Consider the following 24,397-nt stretch of genomic DNA (forward strand, 5'->3'; position numbering starts at 1 on the left):
GCTGAGACTATAGGCATTTCAAAAGAATGGGTAGGATATATTTTGCATGAAGAATTGCAAATGAAAAAGCTTTGCACAAGATGAGTGCTGCACTTGCTCACAGCAGATCAAAAACGCACTCGCATGAAAATCTCTGAACAGTGCTTGGAGCATTTTAACAAGAATAAAACTGATTTTGTGCATCGATTTATTACTATGGATGAGACTTGGATTCACTATTGTACACCAGAATCTAAACAGCAGTCAATACAGTGGACAGAAGCTAGTTGTTCAGCGCCAAAGAAGGTTCCATCAGCAGAAAAGTTCATGGCATCGGTGTTTTGTGATGCTAAAGGCATTTTGTTTATTAATTATCTTGAAAAGGGTAAAACAATAACCGGGGAATGTTATTTTAATCTTTTAACCAGACTAGACGAAAAAATTCTTGAGAAAAGACCCAATTTGCAAAAGAAAACAATCATCTTTCATCAGGACAATGCACCTGCCCACAAAAGTGTTTTGGCAATGGGAAAATTAAGGGATCTACACTATGAATTATTGGAACATCCACCCTATTCCCCAGATTTGGCTCCCTCTGACTTCTATCTCTTCCCAAAACTATAACTCTTCCTCGCTGGTCAGTGTTTTTCTTCGAATCAGGAGATGATTGCAGTTGTAGAGGGATATTTTCTAGATCTTACTGAGAACCACTACAGGGATGGGATAATGGCACTGGAATAAATGTACTAGTCTTAAGGGAGATTATGTTGAAAAATAAAAATAATTTTGAAATTATAAATTCGTTTTTTCATTGTTAGGCCAAGAACTTTTCAGACTGCCCTTGTACTTGGGTCAGAGCTCAGACTAGGGAGAGACATTACAGTATAACAGCCATTAAAAGATACAAATGGCAATGGGCAGGTCATATTGCATGAAATAACACAGAAAAATGGACAACATTGATATTTGAATGGTATCCCAAAGATGGAAAGAGATCTACAGGAAGACGAAATCTATAGGATGGAGGGGAGGATGAGATTAAAGAGATGGCTGGAACTAATTGGCATAGCAAAGCTCAAGATAGGACTGAATGAAGGACTTTGGGGGTAACTTTTGTCCAGCAGTGGACATAAAATGGCAAAAGAAGAAGACATTTCTACATTTCATTCCACTTCAACATTTCAGAAATGACTACATTTCAATATTAGTTACTGTTTTTCTGTCACGGCTTGTTTTATTTAGTAAATTATCATAGTACTCCAGACATTCAAAATAATTTTATGTTCAGTTTATGTCACCTTATAATCTGATTTGTTTTACAGTACTCTTTCCTCTATATTTAAGGGTTCTTATTTGTCTTCACAAACTAGTACTGGGCACCAAAGAAAACAAGGATTTAAGAATGGATCTGAAAACCCAGTCAGTGTTTTTTGCTTTCCCTGTATACCGTATACTTTCTGCATGTTTGCAAAGTATTTCCTTACTAGTGTCTACATATATATATTTCATGTTTGAAAATATATACCCTTTGATTGAATTTTATTGTCTTATAGTCTTCATTCAAATGCATTATTCATTCATTGTACTAATGTATAAGCCTTGTAGCAATGCTCATGCATTGGTTATTCATTACTTTAATTGTAAAACATTTAGCTAAAGTACTCACCCAAGATACTGGCAGCATCTCTTCACACATTAAAAATTCTGCTCACTTTGTCAATATAGAAAACATCACACCGTAACAAAATGACATGAAGGTCAGTCCTCACCAATGCTCCTCGTAAAGATACTTTAGACTTTCTCCAAGCACAGTTTCCTCCCATCATCCTTGTTTAACTTCACAATGAAGTTTGGCTATTTTGTTTGGTAAGGAAAATTCTATGGACAAATAGATGTGGAGAGCTGGTACACTAACCACTTGGCCAACCAGGCTGGCAGATTTACAATTAAGTGTTGCATAGGTTCAAGCAGGGTCTTCACTGATTCATATTATTTCCTTCTTTACATGGCTATCTGTAGCTTTGGAGTATTTACATGTACAAGTGAACTGGTATTTGATTTGTTTGCTGTGTTTTGTTTTATTTTTTCAGAAAGAGAGAGAGAAAATTTTGCCATTATTCCATATTTTATTTGTAAAGTACTTTTTCTTAACAACAGGAGTGCCATCCATGGTAGCCAAGTAAGTCTGGAATTTGCCATTAACAGAGTACAGGTTTGAATTGCAAGAGGGTATGAATGTTTGTTATATATTAAAATGGTAGATGATTTTTATAATTTCTTCTCCCTTTCACAGTATTAGGCCTACTGTCCTGTTTCAGCCTTACATAATCTTTTTAAGGATACTCTGTTTCTTTTTCTTTTTGGTTTATAATTAGTATTCTTTCTATAATCTGTTCATTGACATTCTGTTCACATGTTGAATCCATTCGTTTCTATAATGAATCATGAAGATGTTTCTCGTTGTAGTTCTTGAAGTATTTCTTCCTTTTTTTTTTTTAACCTGCTATTCTTAGAAATTTATTTCTGGTGATATTATTCTTTGTTGGTCTTTTCTTTTTTATTGCCCACATTTCACTTTTGTATAAAATCATGTTTAGCTAAAATATATAATTGCTTTTATAATAATATTATAATTGGTCATTCTCTCCCATTCCATATATTTCCTATCCTGTGGAATAGCCTTTCCCATATCATTTTCCCAATGAATCCGGTTCTCCAAGAACCATTAACAGATTCCCTCTCTCTCTCTCTCCCTGAACACTATTGTGTTATAGGTTTTGTGGGCCTCTCGTGCATGGGATTGATTTGGGTGGAGACTCTTCTTTATCTTCTGGCATTATTTTTCGTTTGAATTACTACACAACTCTGCTTCATATTTTGTATGATAGATGAAAACATAAATTTTCGGTCAAAAAAATCTTGAAAAAGCTTTAAATTTCTTTTACTATCTCAAAGAGAGCAGTTAAAAGCCAGACTGCTTGACTGATGGTTAGTGTGTCTGCTCTGCAACAAATGCTGTGGATATGAATGGTTGTGAATGTCTTTGGGTGGGAGATAATTTTCATTGTCAGCTATGAGACTACCACCCATTTTATTTGGAGGTCTGTAATTTCTTTAAAAAAAATGCATGTTTGGTTTTTAGAGCAGGGATTTTGGACTGTCTAACCTTTAGCCTACCTATATTACAGATGTGTGATATGTGTTCAATATTAAAATAAATAATAAACCTTCTCATTAACATTGCTTCATTTCAGATAAGCAGTATCCATTTTAATGGGGATCATTCCATGTGAAATCAAATTGAAAATTAAATTGAAGCTGCACAGTTTTGCATTTTGATGAAAGTGAATTTGGTATTTTTTAGATTTTTCCTGGCATCCTCTTAATTACGATGGCCATTTTTATTCACTGGATCCACAAAATTTTTACAATTATGGTTTAAAAACTAATCGCATCTTCCTTTCATATTTGGCCCAGTTTTTGATTTTTTAATATGTACTTTTTAATTTCTTATATGCATTTTCAGACAACCTAATTTTTTTCAACATTGCGGCCACCTACTTTCAGTGTTCCATGTACTCTTTTCCCATTTTATACTCTACCTTATAGGTCCAAGGTTGAATGTACATCTAATTTTTTATGTATTTCATTTATACATGTAGCGAAATATGTATGCCCAAATTTCATTCTTGCATTTTAAGCCTTTCTTCTATGAAAAAATTTGTCTCAAAGTTTACTAAAAATTCAAAATCGCTGACTTTAAGCTGGAAAAAAATTATAAGGGGAGGCCAAATAAAAACTTGAAATTCTTATGAGATATTCTTAATAGGAGGTAGATATAAAGCAAAATCGGTCCTATTCTGTTATTTTCATCCCTTCAACATAGGTAGTCTTTTAAAAATGAAAAGTGCAAGTTGTTAGAAGATTTTCCACTTGGTTATACTATAAATTAAAGATACCAAGAAATCCTATACTCGGTTTAATCCTTTATCCGAGTGTAAGCAAACAAGTTTGCACCTGAACTATTTTCAGGACTGGGGCAACTCGTATAAAGAAGTTGATGACTTTACGCCACTTGCTTTAGTTATATGAGTTGCCCCATTCCTGAAAATAGATCATGCACAAACTTTGTTTGCTTACACTTGGATAAAGGATTAAATTAAGAATAATTTCTTGGCATCTTTAATTTATAGTATAGCCAAGTGGAAAAACTTCCAACACATCTATCTCTAATCCAGAGTATTTTAATAATAAGGTGTGACACCTTTTGGCTACCTGTATATGGAAATATGACTTCTGCATTGCTTCAACTTTGGTATCACTTCTTGATCTGGCTCCCACTGACGAGACCCCTCAATGAAGATTGAAACCGGTCTGGGTAGTGACCCTTCCCATAATGCTTCCCATTATGCATAATACATGTCTGCAAGGAGATGTGCTTTGCATTATGGGATACTAAGGCAAGTGATGTGAAGTATATAATTTCTTGCTTTATATAATAAAGCAAGTATATAATTTCTAGGTATCTTTAATTTATATGAATAGTGCAATTCTTTTGTTGCATCTGTTATCATATTTAATGCATCCACTTGTCAAAACAGTTTTTTGAGGATCATTAGTAGTGTGCCATGTGACAGTAGCAATTGGAAAAGTAAAAAATGAATAAGTGAATGCTTAAAAAAGCTATTATGTATAGCTTCATAAAGCATTGCACATCTGATTGCAGGGATTTTAATTTGATCTAATTTTTTTTAAATTTTTTATTTATTTATTTTTTTAATACTTTACTCCTTCATAAGCAGAGAAAATTGGCAACACCAGAGTGCACAGCTATGTCCTGGCCAGACAGGAGTATATCACAGTTTTTTTCTGGTCAGTGAGTAAAATCTTGCTGTCTGCTACTGTTCTGCTTCAAACTTTGAAGTTTTTGGATTCATTTGAGCATCAAAAGTTATTTCACCACAGCTGAGCATAATAATGTTTGACGTGTTTGCAATGGTAACTATTAAAATTGACAAGATTATATCCTTTGGAAAAATGAATTACATTTAATTGATGAGTACCAGTTATTTTTATGACCTAGCTAAGTGAAATTGTTTTAAAAAAAATTGTATAAGCATTTCTGCACTGTACTTGTTTTTGAAATGCTAGCAATATGAAATTACATTGTCTGCATAGCTAAGTTACTGGTATAAAAGTAAACACTGTATTTTTATGTTTTATTCTACTTTTACATTAATGCTGGTCACATGTAAAACCTTGCCACACATAATTTGTTTACTTCACATCACTCTGTAGGTCCCAATAAGTATTATTATTGTTATCAGAAACATCTAGGAAGTCAAGGACTTATCAAGGGAAGCCATACATCACCCACACAAGCAGTCATCTTTTAAACTCATTCACATTAGTGCACTTGCTCACTGTTCTGTGAGAGAAAAATCGAGCCCCTTAACACGTTCGCTGCCAACTATGAGTATACTCGTAATTGGTATATGAGCCTCACATACCAACTATGAATATACTCGTATGTCGATTACCGTGTGGCTACGAGATTACTCGTACTGACCTTGAAGAAGTGAAAGTGCTTGGCGTGCGGTAACAAATTATGCCCAAGGAGCGTGGCAGTGAACATGTTAACTGTACATAAACTTTATTTCATGGATGCTTCTCCCATCCTCTCCCCACCATCCATAATCCATATAATGAAAACTTTTACCTGATATTTAGCTCTCACCCCTCTTTCTCCTATTTACCAGTGTGTTCAATCCCTCAATTTGCCATCATAATCTGATTCGATAATCCTAATATCATATCATAATATAAAAAATCAAGTTGATGTTGAGAGTTTGCAGGGTAATTTAAATAAGCTGGCAAAATGGGCAAAAGGTAATGGATGTCAGTTCAATGTGGAAAAGTGAAAAGTTATGTATTTTGGGATTAAAAGTTTCCCCAGCTGTGTACCACATTGATGGAACTCGAAGAGATTGATGAGGCTAGGGACTGAGGGGTGTTGGTGGATAGGGAGATGAAGTTCAGGGGACACATTGTTAAGGTGTCCAAGATTGCAAATAGGATTACTTGGTTATTGAGGAACACACTAATCCAGAGATAAAGAGGTTATTATTCCCTTTTATAAAGCATTGAGGGGTGCTTAAGTGTCAAAGCTGTATAACTGAGAGGAGACCTCCACATAGCCTTTACAGGAATGTGGAGAACCGACCAGGGCTTCTGACCTAATGTCCAATCCTAACCTTCTCGGGGTGCACCCTGTTAGGTATCTACCTGGATACTGAATGAACGAGGATGCACTGGCAATTTGGGATTTAGCCGACCAAATTGTATTCTTATTGGCTTAAACCCAATATTAAATGATGGTACAACATGATAGAATTTCATGCCGGCTGGGGTGTCGCCCGGTTAAACAAGGCCCCCCCGTTGTTTTTGCCAGGGAACCAGGGCGAACAGTGAAAAGTCAGCTACTGGAACAAATCCTAAAACACACCCCAACTCAATTTCACCAGAATTGAAGATCAGTACTATCAACATAAGAAGCCTGAATGGCAAAGAAATGGCGCTAGCTGAGGAATTAGATTAGTACCAGATCGACATAATAGGGGTGACTGAAACAAAAAAAGATCAAAACTGGTGAGCTCTTTCTGAGCAATTAATTCAAAATGTTATATTCAGGCAATAACAATCAAGGAAAAGAAGGAGTAGCCATAGTATTCAACACCGAATATGAGGCTAATCTTCTTGAATGGCAGGCAATTTCAAGTAGGGTGATGTGGACCAATATCAGAATGGGGAACTGGACAGTGAGACTTATTTGTGCCTATGGGCCCACAGGAGAACCTTCTGTCAAGGACCAGAATTGGTCCTTGTTGGGGATCTAAATAGCAGAGTAGGAAATGATTGTCAGACATAAAAAAATATTTTGGGAAAATTTGGAGAAAAGAACAAAGCTAATAATAATGGCAAATACTTGTTGGATTTCTGCTCAGGACATGGACTGGTTATTACTAACACCATGTTCCAACATAAAAATGTGCACAAATTCACATGGAGAGAATAGGCAAGGAATAAGAAAAATCTCATAGACTATATTATTGTTGATAGTGATGTTTTCTCTCTGGTACAGGACATTACAGTGTACAGAGGATTTGAAATTGGAAGTAATCACCATTTAGTCTTAAGCAGGATAAAATTGAATTTCATATTGAAAAGAAGACCATGTAAGAAAGTTTTAAAACGAATAAAAGTTGAGCAGCTCTCAGATGTGAACTGTAGACTAAAATATACAAACATTATTCAAGAAAAAATGAATGAGTTTGAGAACACGAATCAAACCTTGGAGATTCAGTGGCAAGCTCTGAAGAAAACATTGATTGATTCTGCCAGAGAGGCATGTGGTGAGGTTGTCTGCAAGGATAGAAAAATCAGAACTCCTTGGTAGACACAGGAAGTTAAAGAGACAGTGAAGGAAAAGAAGAAAGCATATCAAAAGTTCCTGACAAATAAGTCAGCTTGTGCTCTTAGAGAATACAGAGACAAATGTAAGAAAGCTAAACAGTGTGTAAAACTAGCTAAACAAAAGTCATGGGAAGACTTTCGCAAGAACATAGAAAATAAATATCAAGAAGTGGCAAGATATTCTGGAGGTTGTTGAAGAAGCTCAGAAATGGAGGAAAGAGTGCTGTAAAAGGAATTAGAGATGACAAAGGTGATATGAAAACTGGAGAAAAAGATATTCTTGAAGTATGGAGTAATTACTTCGAAAAATTGCTAAATGAAACTAACAGTCATGACAGCACAGTGATAAAAAATACTGACCAGGCATGCAGTCAGGAATACATATCCATGCTTGAAGTAGTAAAAGCAATCAAAAGTCTGAAATGTAGAAAGGCAGCTGGAGTAGATGATATCAGACCAGAAATGCTCAAGTGTGGAGGTATAAAAGTTTTTCAGTGGCTACACACACACTGCATAGTTCAGAGGACCTGAACAGAAGGACGGATTCCAGACGATTGGAGTAAAGCTCTCATAGTACCCATATATAAAGAGGGAAATAAAACTGATTGTGAGAATTACAGAGATATTTCCCTACTGAGTGTTCCTGGTAAGATTTATGCCAGTATACTTGAGAAATGGTTGAGAAGGATTGTGGAAGAGAAGCTTGGTAAGGAACGAGCTGGATTCAGGCCAAATAGAGGCCGGCAGGATCAGGTATTCACTTTACGACAAATAGTTGAAAAGTCATGGGCATATAACAAAGATCTGCATTTAAGTTTTGTAGATATGGAAAAAGCATATGACAAGGTGCCAAGAGAAAAGCTATTCAAAACGCTACAGTTGTATGGCGTCAGTGGATCATTATATCAAGCAATACTTAGTCTTTATTTGAGTTGTAAGTCAGCAGTTAGAATTGAATGAAGTACAGGGAGATGGTTTAATGTTAAATCTGTTGTCAGACAAGAATGTACATTATCACCTCTGTTATTCATTATCTATATAGATTACATTATGAAGGAAAGCGGTATTAAACCTGATATCAAAATGGAGATGTTAATGTCAGGTCCTTGCTTTATGCGGATGATGTTATACTTCTAAATAAATCTGCTACAAGCCTGCAAGATTCCCTGACTAAATTGAATAACTGTTGTGATAAATATGGTATGAAGGTCAGCAATAACAAGACAAAGATAATGAAAATAGGCAGGAGCATTGAAAATATCAGCTGTATTGTGAATGGAGAACCTATAGAACAAGTAAAACATTTCAGCTACTTAGGCTTGATTTTTAGTGAAGATGGTAAATTAAATATGGAAATAGATGACAGAATTAACAAAGCTGGTATGGTAAGAAGTCAAGTGAATAAATTTATATGGAATAAGAGAGAAATTAGTCAAAACACTAAATTGGCTGTATACAAGACAGTGTTCAAACCAGTTTTAACTTATGGATCTGAGAGCTAGGTCAGAAGTAAAACACTTGTCCAAAGACTAGAGACTGCAGATATGAGAGTCCTGAGAAAGATTAGGGGCATGAACAGATGGCATCAATGGCAATATCATATTAAAAACAGGGATATTAGGAAAGAACTTGATATCGTCAGCATCTAGGAATGCGTTAGCAGAGCTAATCTCAGGTGGTATGGTCACTTAAACAGAATGGGCGAGGAAAGATTAGCCAAACAAGTGTTCTCTGCCAGGTTGGCAGGTAACACTTGTTTGGCTAATCTTTCCAGAGAAAGACCAAGATATAGGTGGATTGATACGGTAAAAAGTGCCTTAGAAGATAGATATATAAATATAAGATCTGACCATGTCAATTGACAGCTTTGACAGTAACAGATTGATTTGGCAGAAAATTGTAGGTAGGAAGTTAATAATGATGTAAATTTTTCATGTAGTACTATCATATCCTGTACACCCCTTGAGGGTAAATGTCAGGAATTTGATGATGATGATATAAAGCATTGATACTTCCACATTTGGATTACTGTGCTCAGGTCTGGTCACCTGGATTCCTTGGAGATGAGGAAGTTGTGGAGAGGGTTCAGAGGAGAGTGACTTAGTTGGTGAATGATCTAAAAAAATCTCCCTACATTGATAGATTGAGAGCTTGTGGATTGCAGAAGTTGGTTGATAGGCAGAGAAGAGGGGGATATGATAGAAACATTTAAATTACTAAAAGGTTTTTATAAGATTGATGCAAGGGAAATGTTTCAGCTGTGGGATAGTGATTGGAGAACAAGAGATCATCCCTGGAAATTAAGGAAAAGTGTGGTTAAGAAGGGTGTGAGAACAAGGTTTTTCACCTGGGGGGGGGGTGAATGAGTGGAATGCATTGCTTGACTCAGTTGTGAGTTCTTCGTCTGTAAATGAATTCAAGAAGAGATATGATAGATATTGTTTTGATAGTTTGGGTCTCCCACGATGAGTCTACTGACTCCATGGAGATAATAATAATATTTGTAACTCTTCTTTTCTACAGTTTCTTTATCTACTCATAATCCAGAAGACTGAATTTGCACACAGGTATCCCAGGTATTATAATGAGGTAAAATGCTTCCTTACCCTTACATGGCAATCTATGTTTCAGTATTGCAATTATCCTCTGAGTTGTAGTTGCAATTTTTGTTGTAAGACCAACCTTCGAACTTCATCTTCTTATTTACCATGGCTCCAACATCTCTAGTATCATAAATTTCTGTGAGCATAATCCCACCAGTATAACATGTGATTGGAATTCTTATCATACTAAAGTGCATTACTTTACACTTACTAACATTGAATTGACAGCCATTATCATTTGACCACAGCTCTGGCCTCTTCAAATTTTTCTGTAACCACTGTATATCAATAGCATCCTTGATTGTTTTCCCTACGCTTTGTATTATTAGTAAGCAATTGAATATTTCCTGTAAGATCCTTCCTGATATCATTAATCTATAGATTGAATAACATAGTGGTCCAAGCACTGATTCCTCAGTTATGCTACTGGTAAATCTGGTAGATTGACATCCCCCTATGTACCACTTTCTGATACCTGTTAGATCCCCCCAACAATCATGCTGGTCACATACCAGATACCAGATTGCTAGACTTAAGTTCAGCACTCTTTCATATTTGGAATTACTCAGTATCATTTGTAGCAGAAAAGAATTGTTTATTTTCTTCCTTCCTACTTATTTCTGCATTTTATTAAAATACATGAATATGAAATAAATGAGTCATATTGACATTTTAATTTATAAAAGATCTTTTCTTTTAGGCTATAGAGGATGTGTATCATTCTCAAACTATGATGATATGTGAATCGATTACACATGTAGTTCAGCATCTTATTTATGTTGCTCTCACTATAGTTAATATTGGAAAGGTAAGTTTTTACTTTGTAATTTATAAATACATAAAATTCAACTAATAATTCACTTTTTTATCTTAAGAATTTGAGTAGCTTTGCAAAATAAATTATATAAATTAATTTTAAAAGTAACAGATAAAATTATCTAATAATATTTTGTGTAGTATAATAACAAATGTGAATGAAGTTCTTGTTGTCACTTGTATCTTGTTTTCATCTTATTTTTAAATGCTTAAGCATGCACATACAGTAATTTGTGCAGGAAATTCATATATTTCCAAGAACCAGCTTCATTGAGTAAACTGAGTAAATATGAAAAGATGACTTTCTTAAATTCATCAAGAATACATGAAAAGATGCTCTCTTAAGAGAGCATCTTTTTTGATGCCTATGATGAAAGCTATGCTCTCTCTCGGATGGGTCATGGTTTTTATTATTGTTCTTAATTCCGTTGGTTGCAATATAAAGCAAGTTGCTGCTTTATTGAAAGATCACATTAAAAGAAACATAAAAGATTACACAAATATTTTAGACTGAATCTTGCAGTCTGTCTTCAGTGTATAAGCAAACAATTCAAATAGGATAAGGTGTTTAACAGTTGGCTAACTGTTTAAGGGAGATGTGCCACACATGCAACACAATACTGTGATACATGCCTTAAATGGCAAATCAAATTAGCAAAAGCAAAATGGTAAAACGTAATAAATATTTTTGGAACTATTTCCTTCTTGTATAAAACTGCAAACAAAGATGTCAAATGGAAACTATGTTTTTATTTCTACTAGTTTTGTGAAATGTTTAATCAATGAAAAATGTGCATTTGCTGGTTTGTGGGTTGCTGTGACATACTGCTGGTAGATACAAGTGTGTCATGATGGATTAAGGAAGACCAGACTTGATAAAATCATCCCTTGTTTTTTGTTACACTCTAGAGCAGTGCTTCCCAAACTTATGGATGTAAAGGCCCCCTTGGAAAAATTAAAATATTTCACGGCCCTCCATCGAAAAAAAAATCGTAATATAGTCATATATTATATTCAATACAAAACATACACAGCAAATATCGCAAAAATCAAATGCAAATATTATATTTTTAGCATCTTACATACACATTTGACATGGCACACTTAGTCTTAAAACATTTTAAATTTGTTTTCATTATTTCATGGCCCCCCCTCAACAATACTAAAGGCCCCCAAGGGGGCCGTGGCCCATAGTTTGGGAAGCACTGCTCTAGAGGATGCTTCATCGTTTCAGCTTAGTTTTTGAAACTGAAATGCTCCACATTGATTACCGTTTGTTGCCATTCTACTTGGTGTTTCATTTCCATTGTATTTGCTACTAGCCCTGATTTGTGCTTTCTTTCATTCCCGATGTCCTTGAAGTGTTCAGATCGGCATATCTCACCAGATCTGCCAGTCTACTCTATGACTTTTAGAAAAAACTGGCAACTAAAATTGCAAGTGTTTTTGTGATTCCTTTAAAGGGAATGCTGCATTGTTTGAATTAAGGATTAAGGACCTGGGGTATACCAGGTCCCTTGCAGCTGTAAACTGTCCTACTTTGGACAAACGGGCAGAACAGTGAATATCAGGATTTCAGAACACAAAGACTACATTCAGTTTCACCAGCATAGCCACTCTGGGCTTGTAGACCATGCTCTGGATACCCGCCACAGAATACATTGGAAGAAAGCCAAAGTAATACACCGCAGCAAGTTTGAGTATGAAAGATTATTTTACATCATATCTGGTCTTCCTTAATCCATCATGACACACTTGTATCTACCAGTATGTTATAGCAACCCACAAACCAACAGCCAGCATAATAGTGAATGCAAGTTTTTCATTGTTTAAGTATTTTCAAATATTTTTTGCTAGAAATGTTAACTGTTATTACTTACTTTCTAATTTTTAGTTTATTCATGTAATTTTCTGATGAAGTGAAACAAGGTATTTCATGAAACTAGTTGAAATAAAAACATATTTGACATCTTTGTTTGTGGTCAGGGCTGGCTCTACCGACGGTGCAAGATGTGCATTTGCATGGGGCGGCAAAGTTGGCATAAACTATACGAAAAATAAGGGAGAAGGGGCGGCCCTGTTTGTGGTTTCATACCAGAAGAAATGGTTCTAAAAATGTTCTATATCCCCAGTCTAGGTAACAAGATAAGTAGTAAATAATTACAAAAACTTATTTTTATTTATTTATTTTTTTACAAATAAATTTTTGTAAAATTACAAATTTTACAAAAATTTGTTTGTAAAAGCCAACTAAGTAGTAAATAATTTGTTTTTATTACTATGGTGTGGGCTCCAGAAATCCACTTGCTATGTGCATGTTACCAGAGACAAGTGGTGAGTGAATTTTCAGCCTTGTTCTAGATGTATTCAAGATATTATTATTTTGCATAATTTACACCTTTTTTTTTTTTGTTTTATTTTAAAACATATCATTCATTCAAAGCTGTATAACTGAGAGGAGACCTCCACATAGCCTTTAAAGGAATGCGGAGAACCGACCAGGGCTTCTGAACTAATGTCCAATCCTCACCTTCTCGTGGTGCACCCTTTTGGATATCTACTTTGATACTGAACGAACGAGGATGGGCTGGCAATTTGGGATTTAGCCGACCAAATTGTATTCTTATTGGTTAAACCAAAATAAAAAATGATGGTACAACATGACAAAATTTCATGCCGGCTGGGGCGTCGCCCGGTTAAACAAGGCCCCCGTTGTTTTCGCCAGGGAACCAGGGCGAACAGCGAAAAGTCAGCTACTGGAACAAATCTGAAAACAAACCCCAACTCAACATCACCAGAGTTAAAGATCGGTACTATCAACGTAAGAAGCCTGAATGGCAAAGAAATGGAGCTAGCTGAGGAATTAGATAAGTACCAGATCGACATAATAGGGGTGACTGAAACAAAAAAGACCAAAACTGGTCAGATCTTTCTGAGCAATAAATACAAAATGTTATATTCAGGCAATAACAATCAAGGAAAAGAACGAGTAGCCATAGTATTCAACACAAAATACGAGGCTAATCTTCTTGAATGGCAGTCAGTCTCAAGTAGAGTAATGTGGGCAAATATGAGAATGGGGAACTGGACAATGAGACTTATTTGTGCCTATGGTCCCACAGAAGGTTCTACTAAGGTAGAAGTGGTGGAATTTTTTGAGGCTTTAGAAAAAGCAACTGACACAATGAAAAAGGAAAAGTTGGTCCTTGTTGGGGATCTAAATAGTAGAGTAGGAAATGATTGTGAGACATACAAAAATATTTTGGGAAAATTTGGAGAAAAGAGCAAAGCTAATAATAATGGCAAATATCTGTTGGATTTCTGCTCAGGACATGGACTGGTTATTACTAACACCATGTTCCAACATAAAAATGTGCACAAATTCACATGGAGAGAAGAGGCTAGGAATAAGAAAAGTCTCATTGACTATGTTATTGTTGATAGTGATGTTTTCTCCCTGGTGCAGGACACCAGAGTGTACAGAGGATTTGAAATTGGAAGTGATCACTATTTAGTCTTGAGCAGGATAAAATTGAATTTCATATTGAAAAGAATAACATGTAAGAAAGTTTTAAAGCGAATAAAAGTTGAGCAGCTCTCAGATGTAAACTGTAGACTAAAATACAGAAATATTATTGAAAAGAAAATGAAAGAGTTTGAGAACAGGAAGCAAACCTTGGAGATTCAGTGGCAAACTCTGAAGGAAACATTGATTGATTCTGCCAGAGAGGCATGTGGTGAGGTTGTGTGCAAAGATAAAAAAATCAGAACTCCCTGGTGGACACAGGAAGTTAAAGAGGCAGTGAAGGAAAAGAAGAAAGCATATCAAAAGTTCCTGGCAAATAAGTCAGCTTTTACTCTTACAGAATACAGAGACAAATGTAAGAAAGCTAAACAGTGTGTAAAACTAGCTAAACAAAAGTCATGGGAGGACTTTGGCAGGAATATAGAAAATAAATATCAAGAAGGTGGCAAAATATTCTGGAGGTTGTTGAAGAAGCTTAGGAATGGAGGAAAGAGTGTTGTAAAGGGAATTAGAGATGATAAAGGTGAAATGAAAACAGGAGAAAAAGATATCCTTGAAGTATGGAGTAATTACTTTGAAAAACTGCTAAATGAAACAAGCAGTGATGACAGCACAGTGATAAAAAACACTGACCAGGCATGCAGTCAGGAATACATATCCATACTTGAAGTAGAAAAAGCCATCAAAGGCTTGAAATGTGGAAAGGCAGCAGGAGTAGATGATATTCGACCAGAAATGCTGAAGTATGGTGGTATAAGAGTCTTACAGTGGCTGCACTGCATAGTTCAGAAAGCCTGGACAGAGGGACGAATTCCCGATGATTGGAGTAGAGCTCTCATAGTACCCATATATAAAAAGGGAAATAAAACTGAATGTGAGAATTACAGAGGTATTTCCCTACTGAGTGTTCCTGGCAAGATCTATGCAAGTATACTTGAGAAACGGTTGAGAAGAATTGTGGAATAAAAGCTTGGTGAAGAACAAGCTGGATTCAGGCCAAATAGAGGCTGTCAGGATCAGATCTTCACTTTACGACAAATAGTCGAGAAAGCATGGGAATATAACAAAGATCTGTATTTAAGTTTTGTCGATTTGGAAAAGGCATATGACAAGGTGCCAAGAGAGAAGCTATTCAATACGCTGCAGTTATATGGTGTCAATGGGGCATTATATCAAGCAATACTTAGTCTTTATTTGAGTTGTGAGTCAGCAGTTCGAATTGAAGGAAGTACAGGAAGATGGTTTAATGTTAAATCTGGTGTGAGACAAGGATGTACATTATCCCCTCTGTTATTCATTATCTATATGGATCACATTATGAAGGAATGTGGTATTAAACCTGATATCAAAATTGGAGATGTTAATGTGAGCTCTTTGCTTTATGCGGATGATGTTATACTTCTAAATAAATCCGCTACAAGTCTGCAAGATTCTCTGACTAAATTGAATAGCTGTTGTAATAGATATGGTATGAAGGTCAGCAATAAAAAGACAAAGACAATGAAAATAGGCAGAATCATTGAAAATGTCAACTGTGTTGTGAATGGAGAACCTGTGGAACAAGTAAAACATTTCAGCTACTTAGGCACAATTTTTACTGAAGATGGTAAACTAAATATAGAAATAGACAACAGAATCAGCAAAGCTGGTATCCTGGGAAGTCAATTGAATAAATTCATATGGAATAAGAAAGAAATTAGTCGGAACACTAAATTAGCTGTATACAAGACTGTGTTCAAACCAATTTTAACTTATGGATCTGAGAGCTGGGTCAGAAGTAAAACACTTGACCAAAGACTAGAGACCGCAGATATGAGAGTCCTGAGAAAGATTAGAGGCGTGAACAGATGGCATCAATGGCAATATCATATTAAAAATGAGGATATTAGGAAAGAACTTGACATTGTCAGCATCCAGGAATGCGTTAGCAGAGCTAATCTCAGATGGTATGGTCACTTAAATAGAATGGGAGAGGAAAGATTAGCAAAACAAGTGTTCTCTGCCAGGTTGGCAGGAAAACGACCCAGAGGAAGACCAAGATATAGGTGGATTGATACGGTACAAAGTGCCTTAGACGATAGAAATATAAGATCTGATAATGTTGGAGTCTTGACAAGTAACAGACTGATTTGGAGGAAAATTGTAGATAGGAAGTTAGTAATGATGTAATTTTTTCATGTAGTACTGTCATATCCTGTACACCCCTTGAGGGTACATGGCAGGAATTTGATGATGATGATGATGATGATCATTCATTGTTTTATTTTATACAGTTTTATTTACAGAGATTGGAAATAAAACTTGTGGAGATGTCTTCTTCTTCTTCTTTCTTTTTCATATTAGGCCTAATGGCCTGTTACGGAGCTGTGGATATGTGAAATTCTTAATCCAAACACTGCAGCATTCCCTTTTAAAGAATCAGAAAAACATTTGCAATTTTAGTTGCCAGTTTATTCTAACAGTCATAATGTAAAGAAATTATCTTCACTTTCTTCTGTCCTTTTATCTCCATTAAGATTCAGAGTTTTCTCATATGAAAAAATATGAAAAACTAAACAGTCATTAAAAACTCAACCTGTCATATTGTTCTTCACCCAACCAACTGTTCTGTCATCATTTTCATAAAGGAATTGATAAGTTTTAAATGTTTTTCTTTGATATGAAAGATTTCATAAATATCATTTATCGAGTTCCAAAAATCCTCTTTCTTTCACAGCAGAATTATAGTGTTTGTTTTGCTCCATGCATGCTCCATAACACATCACACTTCTGGTTTTCACTTCAGTCATAAAGTAAGCAAAATGAATTGCCATTGCGTATTGTAATCATGGCGCTTTACTTGAAAACAGTAAATCTCGTACACTTGATGTGTATGAGAAAAAAAGTTTTTCATTGCAAAACAAGTAAGTTTTTCATATCACAAGCATGTTTAAATTACATTAAATTTAAATTCATATTGTTCTTCACCCAACCAACTGTTCTGTCATCATTGTCATAAAAGAATTGATAAGTTTTAAATGTTTTTCTTTGATATGAAATATTTCATAAATATCATTTATCAAGTTCCAAAAATCCTCTTTCTCTCACAGCAAAATGTCACAGCAATAAATAAATTTTTAATCAAATTAATGCATTCATTTAGTTTATCTTAGTATATTTATTTTATTTATTTATTTATTATATAGTATATTTAATATAAATATAGTATTATATTTATTACTATATTATATAAATATAATATGGTATATTTTTTAGTATATTATATTAATATTATATGTATATATATTACGATCCAAGTAATTAATAAGTTTATATTAATAATTACTGGCTATTATTAACACAAACCAAATAACAAAGTTAAAGTAAATAATTTACAAGAATTAATCACATGAACCAATAATTATTAATACTTCCCAACTATTGATAGTAAATGCAATAATACTTTCCAACTATTGATGGTAAATGTAATCATTTTCAATACACTAAGTTTGGGGGAGGGTAGGGAAGTACCGCGTGACAGAGAACGGTGACAATGTGAAAGTGGAAATAGATGATAGAAGTGAAGACTTATATGTCAGAGATCCAAACAAAAACAGAAATAAGAATGTTAGTCAAATCGAAGGAAAATAACATTCTTCTGAAACAGGAACAATCGACAAGGAAGATAACAAAATAAAAAATATAACTAATGTTGAATTAGAAAATAATGAAAAAAGTAAGGAAAGTACTTCTTTTACTTATTGAAATCACAGAAAAAATTCAAGAATCTCGAAACTCTGCTAAGCAGTCACTTAAAAAGCAAGCTGAAAAAATGTTACAGCTTTCAATACTAAATTTCCAATTGCAAATGTAGAAGGAAATGTTCGGATAAGAATTCCAGATGTAGATAGGGCTAAGACCGATAACCGGAATATTATAGCTGTTATAATTTCTATTGAGAATGAAAACCTATATAAATTAGGTACAAAATATGGTATTTTAAACCAACTCTATTCGAGGAATGAATTTATCATTTGTAAGGAAACTTATTTCAGTTAATGAAGTTCCTGATATTGAGATAAGTCTGAGAGAATGCACCTGCAAGAATTCTAATTTAGGTGGTCAAGGTTTCCAATACTGCAATTGTACAGCCCATTTTAACTCAAATCGCTGCAAATGTAAAAAGTCAGAAATCTTTTGTAATTCCAAGTGCCACAGAGGTCTTTCCTTCAAATATAAGTAATTTGTTTTTAACCGGACAACAATATAATCATATAATGAGGCATTTATCTCCTATTTTTTCTCCTATTAAATTAAATATTTTTTATAAAACATGTTTTTATTACATTTACCAGACTCCTCTAGGAATTATTAATAATTACCAGTTCATGTGATTAATTCTTGTAAATTATTTACTTTAACCTCGTTATTTGGTTTGTATTAATAATAGCCGGTGACTATTAATAATAACCAGATTTATTACATTATCCATAACATATACATTATGCACAACATATGTAATAGACAATCTGTTATTTAAAAGAAAATAGTTATTTTTCTCACAATATAAGTTCATTAACAAAATAAACCAATAATCCATCCATCTAGTCCTCAATTCATCCAAGACAAGTTGAGTCCCCCGATTAGGGGTAGTAAGCAATTAATACATCTGGCTTGCCATTCCTCTACTGCATTCCTGAAGGCAAGTATTTTGTCTATAGATATGCATGTTCATGAGGCTGGTTTGAGGATGAAAAATCTGAGTTTCTATGAGAAAGACACTTCCCCTCTGTATGAGGCTGCTAACTCACTATCTGATTGAAAAGACCTGATAAAGGTTCCTCACATCAGAGATTGGATTCGAACCTGGGTCTTTCCAACCAGACGGTTTGTCTGTACCAACTGAGCTATGGAGGCTCAACCAGCAATTGTAAACACAAATATCTAATTAAATACTGTCGTACATCTATACATCTTATTCTTCCAAAACCTTTACCTCCTAAGTGGGTGCATAATCATAATATATATTTTGTATATTGGTATATTGGTTTAAGCCAATAAGAATACAATTTGGTCGGCTAAATCCCAAATTGCCAGCCCAACCTCGTTCGTTCAGTATCCAGGTAGATACCCAACAGGGCACACCATGAGAAGGTGAGGATTGGACATTAGGTCAGAAGCCCTGGTGGGTTCTCTGCATTCCTTTAAAGGCTATGTGGAGGTCTCCTCTCAGTTATACAGCTTTGACACTTAAGCACCCTAATCATAATATAGTATTGTCTTAAGCCATTTTCACTGCCCGCAACATGAATTCAGTTTAGTGTAATTAAATGTTTGAAAATCTTCATAATGAAAATGCTTTTTAATAATGTTATTTAAAAAAAAAAAAATACAATTATCTTGCGAAGACAAGTCAAAGACAGGATCACATGACTGAGTACATCGTGACAAGTGAGTCTGGCTTGGGCAAGTAAAATTTTTTTGTGGCTAGTATATTTAAGTCACATTTCTGGATCCCTGACTATGGTTATGTGATTCACTTGACACTAATTAAATTTTTTCTTAATTATTGTTTATACATGCTATACATGCTTGAATATAACATTAGGTAAAAACAAGAATATAATTACTTGTATAATATAATATAATATACAATGAACCTCTCAAATATTTTTCCACAAATCAATGTCTTTCATAACATTGCAGTAATCTATTGTATTGTCTTTACCTTTTTGCAGTGTATCATCACTCCTAGATCTCTTACCTCATCACTTTCATGTAGTGAAGTTCCATTAGTATAATATGCAATCTATAATTTCTTAAATTTGAAATATGTGACTTGGCAGCACAATATTGCGTTTGAGGAAAGAGAGGAATTGTATGCGAGAGACCGTTTACATTTGAATGAGGAAGGACGTAGGCATCTGGAGAGATTGCTGTTCTGAACGAGTCAGTGTGCCCCAGGGAGGATGATAGCAGGGGTGGCCTCTTGTGGGAATGGATACTTGGGAGAAGGGAGACAATGTCAGGTAACACTGAGTCCAGTGGAGTCTAGAAGGGATAATGCTGGGTATAGAAACAATGGCATTTATATGCTTTATACTAATGCCAGGAGTATCCGGAATAAGGGAGAGGATTGGTGGCGCAGATAGCATCAGCCTGGCCAAAAATTATTGCGATCACTGAGACGTGGTTGACAGAAGGGGATATAACAACAGGAATAGAAGTCGCTGGGTATAGCATTTTTCGTCAGGATAGGAGGGGAAAGCATGGTGGTGGGGTACTGCTTATGATAAGTGATGACCTATGTCCTCTAAGAGTGGAGAATTTGGAAGGAAGTGAGACAAATGATTTTGAGAGCATATGGTGTGAGGTAGAGGTAGGCAAGACAGGATATTTAGTGGGGTGTTGCTACAGACTCAGGAGCACAGGGGATGGGGACCAGGAGATGTTTAGACAGCTAAGTTTGGCAAGTGCAAGAAGAATGGTTGTTATGGGAGATTTTAACTTCAGTAGTATAAATTGGAGAGAGGAAGATGCATGTAGCAATAGGGGAATGGCATTTTTAGAATTCTTGAGGGACAAATGTCTTAGGCAACATGTAACAGAGGGAACAAGAGGTTCAAAAGTTTTGGATTTGGTTATAGCATCAGAAGAGTTGATAATAACTGAGTTGACGTCTCTCCCACCATTTGGAGAGAGTGACCATATGGTGTTGACTTGGAAAATTAATAGACATGCAGGAGTATCAAAGAGACGGGAACTTATGTGGAATTATAAGGCAGGTGATTATAATAGTCTTAGACGTCAACTTCAGGAAGTTTCATGGAGGGAGGAATTGGAAGGCCGGGATATCACTAGTGCGTGAGAAATTGTGAAAGAATATTTGTTATCAGCAATGGTAAGTTGTATACCACGAGTGAAGAAGAGGATGCAATTTGGAGTAAAGTGGATGACAAACAATATTAAACAGGAATTGCATGCGAAAAAGAGGCTATGGAAGAGATATAAGGAGACAGGTGAAGAGATGCATGAGGAATATAAGACACAGGCCAGAAGAGTGACTAGTGTGGTAAGGAAAGCGAAACTGGAATATGAGATGAGATTGGCCCTAAGATCCAAAGAAAATCCTAGGGAATTTTTTAGCTATGTGGCCAGTAAGAGGAGAAATGACTGTGGAAGAATGATATTGTGGGATAAAAATGGGAATAGAGTGACTGATGCAGAGGACATAGCGGAATTGTTCAATGAACTCTTTATTGGAGTATTTCATCCTAGAGGAGTCAGTTTTAATGCTAGAGGAATAGGACTGGTTCGAGGTCTGGAGGTACAGGAGGAGAGTGTGTTTCAGATACTGAGTACTCTGGATGTCAGTAAAGCTGTGGGACTGGAGACGGTATTTCACCACGAGTTTTGAGAGAATGTGCTAGGGAATTGACAGTGCCTTTAACGTGGCTTTTCAATGAAAGTCTGGCTTTGGTAAAGGTGCCCAGGGAATGGAAGGAAGGTAAGATAGTGCCATTGCATAAGGGTGGTAACAGACTGGAAGTGTCTAATTATAGGCCAGTCTGTGTGTCATCAGTAGTTGTTAAGATCTTGGAGAAAGTAGTGCGGGACTGTATACAGCATTGGGCAGATGAGGGTAATGTTATCTGTGAGAATCAACATGGATTTGTGAAAGGACGCTCTTGTTTTAGCAACATGCTAGCCTTTTATAATAAAGTTACAAGAACATTAAATGAGGGAAAGGCATATACTGCAATTTTCTTAGACTTGGCAAAGGCATTTGACAGGGTGCCACATGATAAGCTGATATTTAAGTTGCAGCACATGGGTCTGGATGTCAGATTGGTCAACTGGATTCAGGATTGGCTGTCTGATAGGTATCAGAGAGTTGTGTATGGTGGAGCAGTTTCCAGGAGGCAGAGGGTTACAAGTGGGGTCCCACAGGGCTCAGTACTAGGACCTATATTGTTTAACCTTTATATCAATGACATAGCCAGTGGATTGCAGGGGGATATTCAGTTGTTTGCAGATGTTGCGAAGCTGGGAAGGATTATTAGTAATAGTGCAGATGTGGTAGCCCTGCAAGAGGATTTAAATGAGCTAGATAGATGGGCAAATGAATGGGGGTGTCAGTTTAATGCAGCAAAATGTAAGGTCTTGAGGTTTGGGAAACATCGATGGGATGCTGCATACTCTATGGGAGGAGTTATACTGGAGGAAGTAGGGGAGACAAGAGATCTGGAGTTGATGATTGATAGAAACCTGAAGTTTAGGGGACATATTGCAAAGGTGGTGAAGGTAACACAGAGGATTGCTGTTATTATGAGAAGGACACTGACCTGCAAAGATAAGAGGGTTATCATTCCGTTGTATAAGTCTCTGATCAGACCACACTTGGACTATTGTTCTCAGATTTGGTCCCCAGGATTTGAAGGGGATAAATTAACTGTGGAAAGGATACAAAGACGGATGACAAAGATGGTTTCAGGACTGTACAAGGATAGTTATGAGGATCGGCTGAGAGAATGTGGACTGCAGAGTTTGGTGGATAGAAGAAGGAGAGGTGATATGATTGAGACTTTTAAATTGTTGAGAGGTGGTTACAGGGTTGAAACTGGGGAGTTCTTTCGCTTGGTTGAACAGCGGGAAGGAGTGATGACAAGAGGCCATCCCTGGAAGTTACGAAAGGAAACTGTGAGCTAGAGGGTAAGGAGTGGTTTCTTTGTGTGGAGGGTGGTTGAGCCGTGGAATGCATTGCCTGATGGAGTGGTGGGAGCGAGAACGGTCAGTGAGTTTAAAGAGTGGTATGATAGACTTTGTGTTTCTTAGGGGGAACCTCCCCTCGATGAGTCTTGACAGACTTTATGTCTTAGGAAGGTCCTCCCTCGATGAGTCTTTTGACTCCTTGGAGGCCTGAATAATAATAATAATAATAAAAAAAGTAATAATAATAATTCCAGAATCATTGCTTATCACCTTTGCTAGTTTTGTGTCATCAATAAATAACTTTGTATTCACCACCCATTTTATGTAATCCGTGGTATTACAGCAATATATATACTCCTGAGAACATTATTATAAACTATAAAGTTTTAACTCATGTACAAAAACATATCTGAGAGGAAAAAATGTTTTAGATACTGTTTATGCTAGCTTTGTTTTTTTCTTTTTTCACTTTATTCCAAGCTGTATACAAAGAATGCCCTTGTTGAAATCACTCATGAAACTCCCCTCTATTATTTATCTTGAATAACAGAGGGCAGTTTTTGGTGCCAGTGCTTCTCTATATAAATAACTGGTCCCAGAAATCTAAGGGAAAAACAGGGGATTATAATAATCACTGTTCCCTTTAAGCTGTGTACGTGTGCAGCCATAGCACATACCTTTACATGAGACTTAGTCTCCTACTTGCTGTCAAAGACAATGCATTAATGAAGTGTGTTTTTGTTATAGTGTTGATAGTAGCTTGTGATTTTTAGAAGTTTTAAGTGTAACTCCACCAAGATGTCAGCATGTGCAAGTACAAAGATTGGTGCAAGGCAATCACAATGACATTAAGAAAATAGATAGAAGATATAAAGAAAAGATATAATGAAAATTGATGAACAAGATGAAAAGTGGCACTGAAAACATTTTCTGACATTCATATTGCACTTCAGTGGAATAATTTGCAGCACAAAGAGAAATAATTAAACATCAGGTTTAATCAATTTCAGTATTTCATCTCAGTCAAAAAGACATCATCAGGAATACCATGTTAAAATTGTAATAACACACACAAAAACATACAGGAAACAATAAGTGGAAGAAATGAAGTAGAATAAATAAAGACTAAAGCCCTATGAGGGTGCCCTCTATGGGTGTTGTTGGCTAACAGATGTTGGCTAATTCTTAGGCAGGAGGCCTAAGAATTAGTTTCCCAAATTTTGGGAAGTTTAATGCAACTATATTTATTAAGATTGGGATGGTTTTTTTAAGTCTCCTGCAGATTTTAAAAGTTTGTATTTGCTGCAAT

The 24,397-nt window shown here is 35.6% G+C and overlaps 1 protein-coding gene across 2 annotated transcripts in view; it reads left to right on the plus strand.

Moving 5' to 3' along the window:
- SWIP (strumpellin and WASH-interacting protein) overlaps positions 1-24,397 on the plus strand; it is a 557,147-nt gene that overhangs the window by 176,438 nt on the left and 356,312 nt on the right. For both annotated transcript variants that reach the window (XM_090402140.1, XM_090402141.1), the window contains one exon: positions 10,756-10,863. In XM_090402140.1, coding sequence (XP_090258266.1) covers positions 10,756-10,863 — 108 coding nt within the window. The remainder of the gene's footprint in view (positions 1-10,755; positions 10,864-24,397) is intronic.

This window comes from Typopeltis vanoorti, chromosome 12 (genome assembly GCF_054136105.1).
Source record: "Typopeltis vanoorti isolate ZY-2024b chromosome 12, IOZ_Tvanoo_1.0, whole genome shotgun sequence".
Lineage (NCBI taxonomy): Eukaryota > Metazoa > Arthropoda > Arachnida > Uropygi > Thelyphonidae > Typopeltis > Typopeltis vanoorti.